The sequence below is a fragment of the Bufo gargarizans genome, chromosome 6 (assembly GCF_014858855.1).
Source record: "Bufo gargarizans isolate SCDJY-AF-19 chromosome 6, ASM1485885v1, whole genome shotgun sequence".
Classification (NCBI taxonomy): Eukaryota; Metazoa; Chordata; class Amphibia; order Anura; family Bufonidae; genus Bufo; species Bufo gargarizans.
Genome location: NC_058085.1, coordinates 30805700 through 30823127, shown reverse-complemented (window position 1 = coordinate 30823127; position 17428 = coordinate 30805700). Strand labels below are relative to the sequence as shown.

Below are 17428 nucleotides of genomic sequence, written 5' to 3'. Positions count from 1 at the left end.
ATGAGCTGTGATTTTCATGCATCACTTGTGCGTTGAGTGAAAATCGCAGCATGCTCTATATTGTGCGATTTTTCACGCGACGCAGGCCCCATAGAAGTGAATGGGGTGCGTGAAAATCGCATAGCATCCGCAAGCAAGTGCGGATGCAGTGCGATTTTCACGCATGGTTTCCTAGGTGACAGTCTATTCACTGTATTATTTTCCCTTATAACATGGTTATAAAGGAAAATAATAGCATTCTGAATACAGAATGCATAGTATAATAGGGCTGGAGGGGTTAAAAAAAAAAAATTTGATCGCGTAGTTCCCAGTCTCTTTACTTCTTGAATGATGAGCTGTGGGCTAAAGGATGCCAAACATGCGTGATTTTTCTCACGCAAGTGCAAAACGCATCACAATGTTTTGCACTCGCGCAGAAAAATTGCGCATTTTCCAGCAATGCACCCGCCTCTTATCTGGGCCAAAAATATGACGCCCGTGTGAAAGAGGCCCAAAGGTTTTCAAAACCCTATAAAACCTGTACATGGCATTGCTCAACCCAAATAGAAGTGTTCTAGAGCAGTAAAATGTAGAAGGAATATGACATCATTGGTGAAAGGGCAGTTTGTGTGTGAAAAATGCAACCAAAAATCATGAACACTAATTTTGGCAAGGGTTTGTGACTAACTGGCTACTAAAATAGACTGGACATACTCAATTTTGAATACCCTAGGTTGTCTAATTATGCAAATGGTATGCCATCAGGGGGGGTATTCTCATTCCTGGGCTGCCATACAGTCTGAAAGACAACAAAGGCCCAGTTGGCCAATCTGGCAACTTTTAATGTGTAAAAACTGAAATGGGCAAGCCCTATATCTGAACTTGTGAGGCTACTTTCACACTAGCGTTCGGGTGTCTGCTTGTGAGTTCTGTTTGAAGGCTCTTACAAGCGGTCCCGAACGGATCCGTCCAGCCCTAATGCATTCTGAGTGGATGTGGATCCGCTCAGAATGCATCAGTCTGGCAGCGTTTGGCCTCCGCTCCGCTCAGCAGGCGGACAACTGAACGCTGCTTGCAGCGTTCGGGTGTCCGCCTGGCCGTGCGGAGGCAAACGGATCCGTCCAGACTTACAATGTAAGTCAATGGGGACGGATCCGTTTGAAGTTGACACAGTATGGCTCATTTTTCAAACGGATCCGCCCCCCATTGACTTTCAATGTAAAATCAAAACGGATCCGTTTGCACTATCATGAACAAAAAAAAATGGTAATGCACACGGATCCGTTCTGAACGGATCTAAGCGTTTGCATTATAGGTGCGGATCCGTCTGTGCAGACACCAGACGGATCCGCTCCGAACGCAAGTGTGAAAGTAGCCTAAGTTTGTGAGATGAAAGCTCTCTTTCTCATGTTAAGCTCATGAAAGCTCATGTTTCTCATGTCTTATATTGTGTTTCCTTGCTGGCTTGATTGTAGGTGACCCTGACTCCGTCCGTATTAAGTGCAGGGAGCTGGTGGTCGTGTCCCCTCACTATTATAGGGTTTTCAGGTGTCACATAGTATAAGGTACGTGGGCATGCATTTGTCTACCATAAAGACCTTTGCATGCGCATAGCAGTCAGGGAGAGCTCTAGGGTTTTTATAGGGCTCACCCATATGCTCCTTAGTTTGGGATCAAGCCAGTCGGATGTTTATTTATAAGTTCCAGCTTTCTGCAACACCATCCGTGACAGCCAACCACAGATCCTTTATAACAGTGCCATCCAGAGATCCTTTATAACAGTGCCATCCACAGATCCTTTATAACAGTGCCATTCACAGATCCTTTATAACAGTGCCATCCACAGATCCTTTATAACAGTGCCATCCACAGATCCTTTATAACAGTGCCATCCACAGATCCTTTATAACAGTGCCATTCACAGATCCTTTATAACAGTGCCATCCACAGATCCTTTATAACAGTGCCATCCACAGATCCTTTATAACAGTGCCATCCACAGATCCCCATAACAGTGCCATCCACAGATCCCCATAACAGTGCCATCCACAGATCCCCATAACAGTGTCATCCACAGATCCCCCATAACAGTGTCATCCACAGATTCCCTCCATAACAGTGTCATCCACAGATTCCCTCCATAACAGTGCCAACTACAGATCCTTCATAACAGCGCCATCAACAGATCCTTCATAACAGTGCTATCCACAGATCCCCCATAACAGTGCCATCCACAGATCCCCTTCATAACAGTGTCATCCACAGATCCCCCATAATAGTGCCAACCACAGATCCTTCATAACAGCGCCATCAACAGATCCTTCATAACAGCGCCATCAGCAGATCCTTCATAACAGTGCTATCCACAGATCCTTCATAACGGTGCCATCCGCAGATCCCCAATCACAGTGCCATCCGCAGATCCCCAATCACAGTGCCATCCGCAGATCCCCCATCACAGTGCCATCCACAGATCCTCATCACAGTGCCATCCACAGATCCTCATCACAGTGCCATCCACAGATCCTCATCACAGTGCCATCCACAGATCCCTCATCACAGTGCCATCCACAGATCCCCCATCACAGTGCCATCCACAGATCCCCTCCATAAGTGTCATCCACAGATCCCCTCCATAACAGTGCTATCCACAGATCCCCTCCATAACAGTGCCATCCACAGATCCCCTCCATAACAGTGTCATCCCCAGATCCCCCATAACAGTGCCAACCACAGATCCTTCATAACAGTGCCATCAACAGATCCTTCATAACAGTGCCATCAACAGATCCTTCATAACAGTGCTATCCACAGATCCTTCATATCAGTGCCATCAACAGATTCCCATAACAGTGCCATACACAGATCCCCCATAACAGTGCCATCCACAGATCCCCAATCACAGTGCCATCCACAGATCCCCCATAACAGTGCCAACCACAGATCCCCTCCATAACAGTGCCATCCACAGATCCCCTCCATAACCGTGCCATCCACAGATCCCCCATAACACTGCAAATAGACCTCTAGCACAATTCCCTTAGAATATCGCATCGCATATCGTTATCGCATCCTGTTTGGGAAAAGCTGGTCTACTGTGATAATATAAACAATGGGGGTTCTACAAAAGAGCTATTGTGGGGCAAAATTTATATTCGTGTTTACACACGTGTTTTAAAATGAATGCTTTCGCCTTTTATAAACAAGTAAATAAGGACACAATGCTGTGGGGCTGGTGTGCAACTTTTTTTCCAGGGCTGGTGTTTATCCCCAGTCGGGCCCTGGGCGATGGATAGATAGGTTTGAATAGAAGGCCACTCTTTCTGTAGGAAGTGCACTTACACAGAGTTCCAGAGGTTCAGTGATATACTGTATTGTCTCAGTAAGAGACTTCCCCTCAACTGACGTTACAGTTAAGGGCTTTTCCTGATGCTGCCGAGCGGGGGGCCCGCTGTCAGTGACACCCCAGAGAGAAGGCAGGGACTGTTCCTCAGTGTCCCTGCCTTCTAGATGAACGAGCGCTGTGTAGACAGATCAGGAGGCGCTATATGCTTCCTGTCCTGGCCCGGTGGTCATGTCACAGGGAGAGTGCAGGAGCTGTCAGGTCTTCCACAGACCTCGATCAGCCCTGCGCTGAGGCTGTACAGCGCTGTATTCTGCTGCACAGCCTCTCTGGGGGGTGTATTTCCTCTGTAACTGGGGCTACTATGTCGGCTTCAGTTACAGGATAAATAAATAGTGAAACAAAAAAATTTTTGATGTTAAATGTCCCCCAGAGGTCTTGTATGACCTTATGGGGAACACAAAGTGTAAAATAAAAAATGTAAAAAATAAAAAAAATATAACTAAAAAAAAAGAAAAATTCCTCCCAAATCCATTAAAAAAAATAGAAGAAAAAATATAAAATAGCCATATTTGGTATCACTCCGCAACAACCGACTCTATAATAATCATATGATCTACCCCATCAGCCGTAAAAAAAAAAAACTAAACATGAGCCAAAACAGATTTTTTTAGTGACCTTACCTCCCAAAAAACATAATGTTAATCAAAAAGTCGTATGTACTTCGTATGTACTTCAAAATGGTAGCAATAAAAACATCACCTCATCCCGAAAAAAATTGTCCACTACACAAGACCATAGCCAAAATAAAAAAATATGGCTCTATGAAAATTGCAACACAAAAACATGTTTTTATTTTTCTAAAAATGCTCTTATTGTGTAAAATGTAAAACAATAAATAAAAAATAGACATATTTGGTATCGCCGCGTCTGTAACAATTGTCCGTCACTGGAACACGTCTGGGCGGAAGCTTCCGCCTACCAGTGTTATTATAAACAAAGAGCCCTTGCCCTGCGCGATACAGCACAGGACACGGGAGATCATTGGAGAATGAAATGCTCCGATGCTCATGTCAGGGGGGCTGCCTGGGTGAACACAGGGACATGTCTGGGTTCAGCTCTGTATCCGGACAACCCCTTTAAACATCAGACACATACAGCTCAACTACACAGCCATTACACGCGTACAGCTCAGCTACATAAACATTACAGCTCTACAGCACTGCTACATACACCCTGGAATTACAAACAGCACAGCAGAGCCCTGCATACACAGAGCAGATAAACCTGGTCATGTGATCTCCATGACTCCTCCCACATGATCACATGCTCATGACATCATCACAGGTCCTATACCTTCCTCCTACAGCACAGCCTGGAGCCTGACTCCTCCCACACATGATCACATGGTCACAACATCACAAGAGGTAATTTACTTCCTCTTGGAACGCAACCTGGAGCATGACTCCACCCACATTTGGTCACATGGTCATGACATCATCACAGGTCCTTTACTTCCTCCCGCAGCCTCCCACACATGGTCACATGGTCATGACATCATCACAGGTCCTTTACTTCCTCCTACAGCACAGCCTGGAGCCTGACTCCTCCCACATTTGGTCACATGGTCATGACATCATCACAGGTCCTTTACTTCCTCCTACAGCACAGCCTGGAGCCTGACTCCGCCCACATTTGGTCACATGGTCATGACATCATCACAGGTCCTTTACGTCCTCCTACAGCACAGCCTGGAGCCTGACTCCTGTAGACTCTGGAAGAAGTGCAGTCACAGAACGCTCCATGGTGAAGGGTTGTCAGAGGAGGAGGACACGTCCGACCCCAGGTAAGTGAAACCCTCACCACAGCCACAGATGTCTCTCTGCATTCAAGCTTTGCTGTCAGGCCCCATTCACTATAATGGGGACCAGCGGCGATCCGGCAAATATGCCGAGAAGTGTCCGGTCAAATCCTGCTGTGTGCAGTGGTTTCCGCCCCGGCCGCTTCTCAGCATGTATTACAGTGAATGGGGCCGGCGGGTGTCTGTTAGCTGTATGGAGCGAGCGCTCGGTATAGTATTAGAATGTATTGGCTCCGATGAGCCGAAGATATTAGTTGGAACCGAACCCGAGTTCTGTATCAAGGTGTTTTTTACAGTAAAAATTAATTCCCGAAGTTATAACATTGTATTTTATATGTATAATTGTGTATAGGGCGACGGATAGTGGATCGTGCATCGCACCTTCACTGGTTAACCTTTTATATACCTTTATACGGATTGCTTTTATATAGTCTTTAGCCTGAAGCATAGACCACTACCGCTGGGGACACCTACTTTATAGTATCTTTATATTATACTTTATTTTGTATTGTATTTTATATTAGTTTTTGACTACTATAGTTGACCATGACTATATTGAGACACAGATCCCCTGCAGAAATATAGTAATAAAGCCCCGGGAATCACCGATGGTCTATTATATATAGTTATGTATACTCCTGTCCCTACAGCCGGCTCTGTCTATCAGACTTATCTTATTGTTTATCTTATTGTTCTGCTGTAGTTTGAAAAAGGCCTCGTTGGCCTAGAAGTCGCGATTTGTACATCCGCCTTTCAGTAAATACCACTTGAATTTCACAAGTTCCATTTCGTGCTGTAGTTTTTTTTATTTATTTTTTATTGTATACAAACGGGGTGGAAACCCTACTTCTAGCACACCAAGCGGAGTGCCACAAGGTCACTGTTGTGGGGGTGAAGTCCAAATATAAATATGTCTCATCATTTGGAATCCATTGGGTCTGATATAATTCTTCTCACGTCTGGATGAAGTGAAGGCTGTTTGGCAATGTTTGTACTTGAATAGTTAAACTGTGTCCTTGTTATTTGTCTTGACTGTTTATTTGAGACCTTGTCCATTTCTATCAGATGAAATGAAACCGGTGTGGAAATGTTTGTGGAAGGCTTTGTTCATTTTATCTGATAGACTGAGCAAAGAAGACCGGTCTGAAATCTGTACCAGGTATTGTCTCATTTATTAGAGGACCTCTGAATGGACAAGGACCTGGGTGTAAATGTGTGTACGGGAAAGGTAGCATTGTCTGTATAGCTTGTCTTGGGATTCAGATTTATTGTGGATCTGAGAATTGGCCGATCCAAGGTCCAGAATAATAACAGATAAACAAGGTATACACCGTGACCATCATGGATTACATAATCTAGCTACATTCCATTAGGGAGTGAAGCTCTTTGGTTAAAACAGTATGAAATCTTTTCGGTTAAACACTCGGAGTTCATCTATGAGATAGATGTATCTGCGTAGAAAAATGTTCTTCCCAATCGAGTCTCTGATGTCTCTCGCTGAACCGGCTTCCAGCTGATGTGTCGCTGTCAGATGATGGTCACTCAGTTGGTGATGTAAGTACCTTCATTCTGGATGAGGTCAGGACTCTAGATGAAGATTGGGTGTAATCATGGAATTAGTAGTTGAGTGTTCTATTTTGTCTAACCTTTTATTGTATGTCAGTTTTCTATTGTTGGTGAATTTACCTAATTTTGCTAAAAAGGACATATATTTACCGATCTATCCCGAGTCCCTTACATATTTTACTATTCTTAAACTGCAGTGTGCAGTCTCTGTGTACAGAGTATCTGAATCTGATATAGTGCATTTGTTAGCAAGTTATCTGATTTGTTAGCAATACAGGGGGCACTGTGGATGTCACTGCTATGGGGGGCCGGTGTGAAGACGGGTAATTCTGCTCGTAGATGATAAATATGAAAGAGCCTCCAGTGTGAGGCGCTGACGAGAAAGAATTTGTAGAACGTCGAAATGAAATTCTCAAGTAAAGTGCCTGAAATAAATAATAGTAAAATACAAAGAGGTAAAATCACCAACCCTTATGACAGACATCTGTAGGGGATGCGTCCTCCCCGACGCGCGTTTCAGCTGCTGCCTTCGTCTTGGGGTTGGCTCTCCTGTGTGTGAGAAGCCTTTTATATCAGTGTATATTATAGGAAAAAGCACCGGCCTATATCTCTCCTGCAGTCCTGGCCGTGTATAATGTAATGGAAAAATGAATCCAGCCAGCAAAGGGAGCAATATGGATAATAACAATACATTAGTAAGTGCCTTGTATTAACTTCCTCTACATCATAAATGCTAGTTACTTAGGTAAGACATCCCCCTTAAGGACCGCTGTATTTCATCATGCTGCTTGTTAAAAATAAATCTAAGTGCTTGTGAGGAGCTGTCAAAACAAAATCTGCCAATCCAATGTCTGTCTATAAAGTAATAATAATCTTTATTCATGTATCGCCAACATATTCCACCGCCTTTTACAATTACCCGGATAACATAGGACCTGTAGAATCCTCCACTGCTCCAGCACTGAGGCTCCTGTGGTCTCCTTCAGTCTGTTCACATCACTGCAGGGACAGTATTGGTTGGAGCTCCGATGGCAGTATGTATATCGCCTGACCATTGAGGCCTATGATGGTCTATAGCGGTCATGTGCTGTTCATTCTGGCATCACTGATGACGTCTTTAATTCGCTGTAGGAAGGTGTGACATACCATAAAATTGCTTTGACCTCACACATGGAGGAACAGCCTTGACTAAGCTATTTAACTCGTGTTCTAATTTATCCAAAAAGGGAGAGAACACAACATCTGCACTTTGTTATCTCTTCTAATGTCTCCTCTTATCTCCAGTTATTGTATTTTACATGGTATTTTGTAGGATTTTACATCGTCTCATCTTCTCTCTATTCAGGTTCCTACAATATAGGACCCGCTCAGTGGAGATCTTCTATATAGCTCCTTCTCCTGATTGACCCTCCAAGGATGGATAGGGACAGGGACAAGATGGCAGAGAGTATAATAAATCTCACCCTAGAGATCCTCTTCCGTCTTACTGGAGAGGTGAGAGGTTCTGATGATGTCACATTACATCATCTTATCTATGTTACTAACAGATGGACATGACTGGAGAGGTGAGGGACTCTGGAAATGTATGGAGTGATATTTATTACTGTGTCTCTCCATAACCAGGACTACACAGTAGTGAAGAAGACCTCTAGTGGGCGCTGTCAGGTCCCTGTGTCTGAAGATTGGGGAAGAACCCTGAGTCCAATCACGGGGCCTCCAGCTCACCCCCTGATACATGAGGGAATCAATAGAGAGAAGATCTTAGAACTCACCAACAAGATGATTGAGCTGCTGACTGGAGAGGTGACATTGCTGGGAATGCTGGGACATTATACAGGAACGCTATGAAGGGATCTGGGTGATGACTGTATCATTGTGTTGTCAGGTTCCTATAAGGTGTCAGGATGTCACCATCTATTTCTCCATGGAGGAGTGGGAGTATTTAGAAGGACACAAAGATCTGTACAAAGACGTCATGATGGAGGATCACCAGCCCCTCACATACCAAGGTAATAGACACGACTAAATACACCTGTCCTCTCATTATCTGTATGTAAGGAATTTATTCAGTCACTGGATGTGTTTCCTACAGTTAAGAAAGAGATAAGAACACCGGAGAGATGTCCCAGCCCTCTTCTTCCACAGGATGGTACAGAAGAACATCACAATGTCCCACGGGATGATCAGGTAGATGGAGATAAGGTCTCATGAAATGTCCCCTATGATCTGTAGGAGGCTGCGAAGATCTTGTGTTTGGTCTTGTTTTATCCACCAGTATTATATGTTTTATTCCTGTATAATGAGAAAGGTTGAGATGGCAGGATTACAGCTGATACAGCCTGATAAACGTATTAAAAGAAAACCAAAAATACTTTATTGGGATAATCTATTAAAATTGGAGAAATTCTATGTATCACTTTATGCCATGTTTTAGGTTTAGGGCATGTGTATAGACTGTGTACCAGACGATCCCGTAAGTTAGAACTACAGCGATAGGTAATAGATGGACGATCCGGTATCGGTGTCCCAATATCTGGATCTGACTGTAAGATCGGCCAGTGGCACTATAAAATATCCCGAATCTGTTGGTGAGCTTTATCATAAGTGGCTATGATTTTAGGTGTGCAATCGTCTTTAGTATTGACCTACGGAACCAGAAGTTTGCTACGATCAACACTCATAGAGTGATGAAAAGCCCTTCTCAGTTTATACTGTGGGTATCCGCGGTTCACAAACCGACACCTCAAATCTGCTGCAACTGCTCTGAATTCACCCAATTCGGAGCAGTTCCTCCTGGCCCTGAGGTATTGCCCCTTGGGGATGCCTCTTTTCAGGGCCAATGGGTGCCCGCTCTCCCAATGTAGGAGATTACTTGTAGATGTCTGTTTCCTGAACAGGTTGTAGAGCATTAATAGGGATCACGGTGAATATGATTTGGATGATTGGCTACAGATAGGACCTTTCCAAACATAGCTGTGTGCAAGCAGTGTGTATGGTACTAATTGTATCAAGCAGTGTACGTAATAATCACTGAGGCGGATGTATGTGGGTGAGTGGTTGAATTATAGACCAGATTCCATAGGCCAAGTACAGCCAGTGCTGTGTGCTATATATAGCTCTCTCTGAAGCTAGTCGCCAGATATATGCCTACAGTTGTCAGTGTGCTGCTGATATAAAGGGGTGCTGTTGTCACGCCCTAGCCTATAACCTAGTGTTCCGTTCCGTGACTCCGTTCCACATCTCCGGAATTGCTGACCCATTCAAGTGAATGGGTCCTCATCCGTGATGCTGGGTGAACGCGGCCGGTGGCTTTGGATTGCCGACCTGCCTTAAGGCAACACGCTCCACTCAGGCTTCCTGACGCTCTATCTCTGGCCCACTGGTGCACTCAGTGATGGCTTTGTTTGTGCCTGCTCTGATCGAGGTCCTCAGGCATCCCATGCAGTCTGACCACATACAGATACAGATAACAAATGGTGATGAGCGGCAGGGGCAATATTCGAATTCGCCATATTTTGGGAATATTCATCATATATTCGCAAATTCGAGATTATTTTCTTGATTGCAAAAAATTGGCAATGTAATATTCGCATAATGCATTCAAACATTCAAAATACAGGCGTGGGTCACTATAGCTCCATTTTTCAAGCTGCTAGAAGTTTCCTGAGACTGGAAAAAATGGTTGGCACGGCAGAACATTACAATAGCCTTATATGCAGATAGAGTGCTCCAATATAATCGGCTCTAATGATACGAATATTTTGCCGCAATACGTGCAACTTCACATTTTAGCAGGTCTGACTACATATTACTGATTGGTGCACTAAGAATTGTTGTGAACTTGTGACATCACAGCACTATGTCCATAGCATGTACGTATCAGCTACACTGGGTCTTATATAGTAAGTGCTAGGCAACTTTCCTATTGGTCGCTAGGGATGTTGCTAAGCTCAGACAAAGACATTGCAGCCTTCTCGTTGGCCCAGGAAGGGAGGTTACTAATGAAAACAAATCTAGAATATTCGAAATTACGAATATATAGCACTATATTCGCGAATTCTCAAGGTGCCGATATTCGCAATTAATATTTGCGAATCGCATATTCGCACCCAACACTAATATAATACAACACATTGCTTAGCACCACGTCAGCATCACGTTCTGCGTGGGTCTGGGCTGACTCTCAACCCCTCCTCCTGTGATACAGACAGGGCCTGGTGTTGCCTCCATGTATACAGGTGCACAATCAATTTAGGGCAGCCTAAGGCACACAACTTGGCAACAGCACTTTCGAGTAAGGGCTCTTTCACACCTGCGTTCTTTTCTTCCGGCATAGAGTTCCGTCGTCGGGGCTCTATGCCGGAAGAATCCTGATCAGTTTTATCCTAGTGCATTCTGAATGGAGAGAAATCCGTTCAGGATGCATCAGGATGTCTTCAGTTCAGGACCGGAACGTTCTTTGGCCGGAGAAAATACCGCAGCATGCTGCGCTTTTTGCTCCGGCCAAAAATCCTGAACACTTGCCGCAAGGCCGGATCCGGAATTAATGCCCATTGAAAGGCATTGATCCGGATCCGGCCTTAAAGGGAACCTGTCACTGGGATTTTGTGTATAGAGCTGAGGACATCGGTTGCTAGATGGCTGCTAGCACATCCGCAATACCCAGTCTCCATAGCTCTGTGTGCTTTTATTGTGGAAAAAACACGATTTGATACATATGCAAATTAACCTGAGATGAGTCCTGTACGTGTGATGAGTCAGGGACAGGACTCATCTCAGGTTTAATTACACAAAATCCCGGTGACAGGTTCCCTTTAAGCTAAATGTCGTTTCGGCGCATTGCCGGATCCGACGTTTAGCTTTTTCTCAATGGTTACCATGGCTGCCGGGAGGCTAAAGTCCTGTTTGCCATGGTAAAGTGTAGTGGGGAGCGGGGGAGCAGCATACTTACCATCCGTGCGGCTCCCGGGGCGCTCCAGAGTGACGTCAGGGAGTCCCACGCACATGGATGACGTGATCGCATGGCACGTCATCCATGCGCATGGGGCGCTCTGACGTCATTCTGGAGCGCCCCGGGAGCCGCACGGATGGTATGTATGCTGCTCCCCCGCTCCCCACTACTACTATGGCAACCAGGACTTTAATAGCGTCCTGGCTGCCAAAGTAACACTGAAAGCATTTTGAAGACGGATCCGTCTTCAAATGCTTCAGTTCACTTGCGTTTTTCTGGATCCGGCGTGTAATTCTGGCAAGTGGAGTACACGCCGGATCCGGACAACGCAAGTGTTAAAGAGGCCTAAGACACAATTTAATGTCTGGTGCTTGGAATAAAGAAACACCAGGTGGGATTTATGCAGGAGACTTGCAGATATTTGGGCCAGATAATCCCAACTCTCAGATTTTGAATGTTTTACCAACTAATGATATTTTCTAAACCAAACCTTCCACATGACTTTTCCAACCGTCTGGTGACTTTTACAATATTTGTTTCTCAGGTTCTGAATCCGAGTGAAGATCTGAACATCATATATGTTACAGAGACCTATGTGAGGGGTGATGAGCAGAGTATAGAGGACCTTCCTACAGATAACCGCCCAGGTGAGTAGTAACCACTAAGTAAGGCAGAGAGGTCTCCCAGATTCTACTCCTTCACTGGATACAATAATTTTATGTCGAATTCTTTAAAGGGCATTTGTCAGCAGATCTGTACCTGTGACCCTGGCTGACCGTTTGCATCTGCACTTTGCAGTTGAAGGTATCTGTGTTGGTCCCATGGTCCTAAGGGTACTTTCACACTAGCGTTAAAGTTTTCCAGTATTGAGTTCCATCACAGGGGCTCAATACCGGGGCGGGGGGGGGGGGGGAGAAACACTTCAGTTTTATTCTAATGCATTCTGAATGGAAAACATTCCGTTCCGTAAGCATTCAGGATGTCTTCAGTTCAGTCACTCCTACGGTATGTGGCTGCAGTATTTTCTCCGGCCAAAATTCCAGAATACTTGCTGGAATGCCAGATCCGGCATTAATTTCCATTGAAATGTATTAATGCCGAATCCGATACCAAGTGTTCTGGAAAACCGGATCCGGTTTCCCGATCTGCGCATGCGCAAACCTTTTAAAAATGTCAAAAATTAAATACCAGATCTGTTTTTCCAGATGACACTGGAGAGATGGATACGGTTTTTAAATGCATTTGGCAGACGGATCCGCATCTGGAAACAAATGCTATCCGTATGCATATGGATTTCTGGATCCGGCAGGCAGTTCCGGCAATGGAACTGCCTGCCAGAATCCTCTAACGCAAGTGTGAAAGTACCCTAAGTTTTAATATGTACAAATGAGCCTCTAGGAGAACTGGGTGCATTGCCGTTACACCTAGGCGCTCTGCTCTCTCTGCCACTGCCACGCTCTCTGCACTTTGATTGACAGGAACAGGCAGGTATGATCACTTTTACACTGCATTGCCCTGACAAACAAAATGTCTCTGTCTCGTGTTAAAATTAGAATATTGTAAAAAGGTTCAATATTCTAGGCTCAAAGTGTCACACTCTAGTCATCTAATTAATCCATACCCCCTGAGCAAAGGGGACCTGAGATTGTGACTTTGGGGTTTTCATAAGCTGTAAGTCAATCATCCAAATAATAACAAATAAAGGCTTGAAATATCTCGCTTTGCATGAAATGAGTCTCATATGTTAGTTTCACCTTTATAGTTGCATTACTGAAATAAATTAACTTTTGCACGATATTCAAATTTTTGGAGTTTCACCTGTATATTTTGTGTCATTGAAAGGGACCCGGCAATCAGGAGACCCTTCTTTATCTTTTATATTTTTAGCAACTTCATGCTGATTTTCGAGATGATAGTGTTCAGAATTTCTTTTACACTCTTTGTTCATTTCGTTTTTCTCAATTTAACAAAAATCTTATTGAGAGCAAAAGAGTCCTCTTAAGTTGAGAGAGACTCATGGGGAAATATGAGTTTGCGATGGAGAGTGTCCCCTGTTAATGTGCAGGTCATCTACGATTGGTCTTCTGAAGCCCTTAAAGCATTTTCTACTCTTAAGGCATTATTTTATTTTGATCTTAGATACAAAGCAGTGCCTCTGATTTGTAAGAAGGGGCATTACGTTCACAAGCGTATTCTTAGGATCATAGTTTGCATCCATGTTCTTACAGGTCATAAGAACTTCTGTATTGAATCCAGTGAGAGACTTAAAAGGGTTTTTCATCTTTTGGGGCTCTTTCGACAGGTTTCCCAGTTAGTGCCATACCTGTAGAGATAAATATACTTGCCTGATCCTAGCCACCTCTGCTGCCCTCAGCTCCCCTAGTGTCAACATCTAATCTGCTTCCACTGTAACCAGTCATTGGCTGCAGTGGTAGCCTGCCTCTCTTGCATTACGTGACCTATGGATGTGACACAAAGTGGGCAGGTTACTGCTGGAGCCAGTCATTGGCTTGCAGTGGTCTCAAACCGGATGGGGACCCAAGTTCAATAAAGAGGGTGGAGGCGCTAAGGAGCCAGGACCCAGTGGCAGGAGCAGGTAAGTATTCGTCTCTCCACAGGCCTGGCCATAATGGACTGGGATATCTGACTATGAACATACCCTGTAAACCCATGTGGGCTATATGGGCCCTGCTTATCTCCCAAGGTTGATATTATTATTATTATTATTATTATTATTATTACTTTCCATCCAAGCTATACTGTTAATTTATTATTTTTATGTTGTATTCTTGGCAGATAACTTTACCAAGAGCTCAGAGGGACATCTGATGACTTCAGATTTTAAATTAGAAAATCAGAGTATCACACAAGATGCATATGAAGAACATGCCATTGCCACAGATATACCTTCAGACATTCAAAGCAAAAATCTGTTATCTGATCCTTTCAAACAGGTCCTATCAACTGATTTATCACAGACTGTTAAGCAAAATAAAAGTCTCGGAAGGGGTGAACATCAAGGAACTCACACAGGAGAGAAAGCATTTTCATGTTTAGAATCTGCTTTTGTTATACATCAAAGAATTCACACAGGGGAGAACCCATTTTCATGTTCACAATGTGGGAAACAATACAGCATTAAATCAGATCTTGTTAGACATCAGACAACTGACACAGGGGAGAAACCGTTTTCATGTTCACAATGTGGGAAATGTTTTAACAGGAAATTACATCTTGTTACACATCAGTTAATTCACACAGGAGAGAAGCCATATTCCTGTTCAGAATGTGGGAAATGTTTTACAAACAGATCAAATCTTTTGAAACATAGGCATATTCACACAGGGATGAAACCACATTCATGTTCTGAATGTAGGAAATGTTTTACCCAGAAATCAGCGCTTGTTACACATCAGAGAATTCACACTGGGGAGAAGCCATTTTCATGTTCAGAATGTGGGAAATGTTTTACTCTAAAATCAACTCTTGTCAACCATCAAAGAGCTCATACGGGGGAGAAGCCATTTTCATGTTCAGAATGTGAGAAATGTTTTCACCAGAAATGTGATCTTGTTAAACATCAGAGAACTCACACAGGAGAGAAGCCATATTCATGTTCAGAATGTGGGAAATGTTTTACAAACAGATCAATTCTTTTGAAACATAGACAAATTCACACAGGGATGAAACCACATTCATGTTCTGAATGCAGGAAATGTTTTACCCAGAAATCGACGCTTGTTACACATCAGAGAACTCACACTGGGGAGAAGCCATTTTCATGTTCAGAATGTGGAAAATGTTTTACTCTGAAATCAACTCTTGTCAACCATCAAAGAGCTCATACGGGGGAGAAGCCATTTTCATGTTCAGAATGTGAGAAATGTTTTCACCAGAAATCTGATCTTGTTAAACATCAGAGAATTCACACAGGAGAGAAGCCATAATCATGTTCTGAATGTGGCAATTGTTTTAATCAAAAATCAATTCTTCTTTGCCACCATCAAACTCATACAGGGAAGTTACAATACAAGAACAAATATATTGGTTACAGTTATGTAAAGGTCAAGCGACATACAAAAGAAAGGTAATGCAATTAACAGCACTAAATGATGATTAAGAAATGTATCCAGTTACCAATAAATATCTGTTATAACAAGCAAATAGAATTCAGATAAAGCACCTATATTCCGCACCTATATATCCACCATGTGCACTGAAAATTTGACAAGGACCACTAAACCTTTAAAAACAAGAAGAAAAAAAAGGAATAATTTGTCTCAAGTTCTATCTGAATGGCTTTCTGCAAGGTGTTACAGAAAGCAGCATTAGAAGAGATTATGTAGTCATATTACTTCCCCCTAGCCCCTCTACCAGAACTTTTTTGAAGCTGGTGCAGTTGAAGATAAAGGGGAGGGGGGGGGTCAATAGACACCCAGAACACTGTCAAGGAGATGGAAACTGCACAACTTCATCAGCTTCTTAGAAACCCTCCACTTCTGGGGTCCTGATCTGCACACTAGTGGCATTGATCACTCCGGAGTGCTTCTAACAACTAGTGTACAGTAATGTATCTCTATGCACCAGGTATTTATATGCAGAGATATGTCACACCTCCAATAAACGTATTTACCACATGTGGACTGAGTATATTTAATATAACTTTTACTCTAATTTCACTAAAAGCATTGGTGGTTGCAGTGGGACAAAAGACAAAATAACATACATACATATAAACACATATATTACCACCATCCAGAAACGTGTGTAAGAAAATAATAATAACGGGTGGATCTTACCCCGGCCGGTAGACATACGATTCAATAGATGGTGGGTGGCGTAGTGCTCCTGTGTGGTATAGGCAATGGTGGCCAAAGTGCTTCAGATGATATGGCAGTCTGGCCAAAATGCTTCAGATAATATGGCAGTCTGGACACTCCTATAATGCCTTGGTCTAGAGCCCTCCCTATATGGATGGTTAGGGGCTATCCTCATAAACCTGCCTCAATGACACGGAGCACCCGCCCCGACAGGGGCGACCCCATACGGAACCTGTCCTTAAAATGGGGCCTATTCCCTGTAATTTCCCTCACTGTATTGCCCTACATGCCATGTTTCGTTCCAATAACGATGGAACTCATCAGGGGCTTATTGAAGTCAGAAGGTTTTTATAAAAACACAAAGTAAATGCGGCAAAAACACAATCACTAAATGTGCTCAATTTCATATGCATCCAGATAACATTCTTAGGTATGTATTTGCAACTTACTGCTTCAGCAGAGAGTTTCTTTCTTTCTTTGTAAATACAAAGCGGTGTGGACTGTCAGTGGTACATGCCCTCAGGGGTATAGGGAAGTATCCCCAACGATACCCTCGCCTTGCCTCACTGCAAGATGCCAGCAGTGTGGAGACACAGCATACACTGCTGTGTCACCTTTTAAAATCAGCGCCTCCAGCTGTTTCCGCCCTACTGCTCCACCCTCTCCCGGTGGAACGCATGCCGTTTCCATGCGCTCCATTACACCGGAACGTCGCGTCACATGATCGCCTAGGCTGCCGGAAGTTGTGTCTGAGCGTCACCCGTCACTAGGTAACCGGATGACGCGCAGACACTTCACGCTGATAGACGTCTCAGATGCCGGACGGTAACTTCATATAATGCAATTATTCGAATATGGATTTGTTAGGTAGATTTTTGTCCATACCGATGCCTACATGTAGTTAGTTA

At 43.7% G+C, this 17428-nt stretch overlaps 1 protein-coding gene across 1 annotated transcript; it reads left to right on the top strand.

Annotated features, from left to right (window-relative positions):
* The first annotated feature begins 8171 nt into the window (after positions 1-8171).
* On the top strand, positions 8172-16337 carry LOC122942277 (gastrula zinc finger protein XlCGF17.1-like). The gene is made up of 5 exons (XM_044299796.1): positions 8172-8243; positions 8373-8552; positions 8635-8936; positions 12245-12347; positions 14497-16337. Exon 5 carries the CDS (start codon positions 14529-14531, stop codon positions 15645-15647), a length of 1119 nt encoding a protein of 372 aa, XP_044155731.1. The 5' UTR covers positions 8172-8243; positions 8373-8552; positions 8635-8936; positions 12245-12347; positions 14497-14528; the 3' UTR covers positions 15648-16337.
* The last annotated feature ends 1091 nt before the right edge of the window (positions 16338-17428 follow it).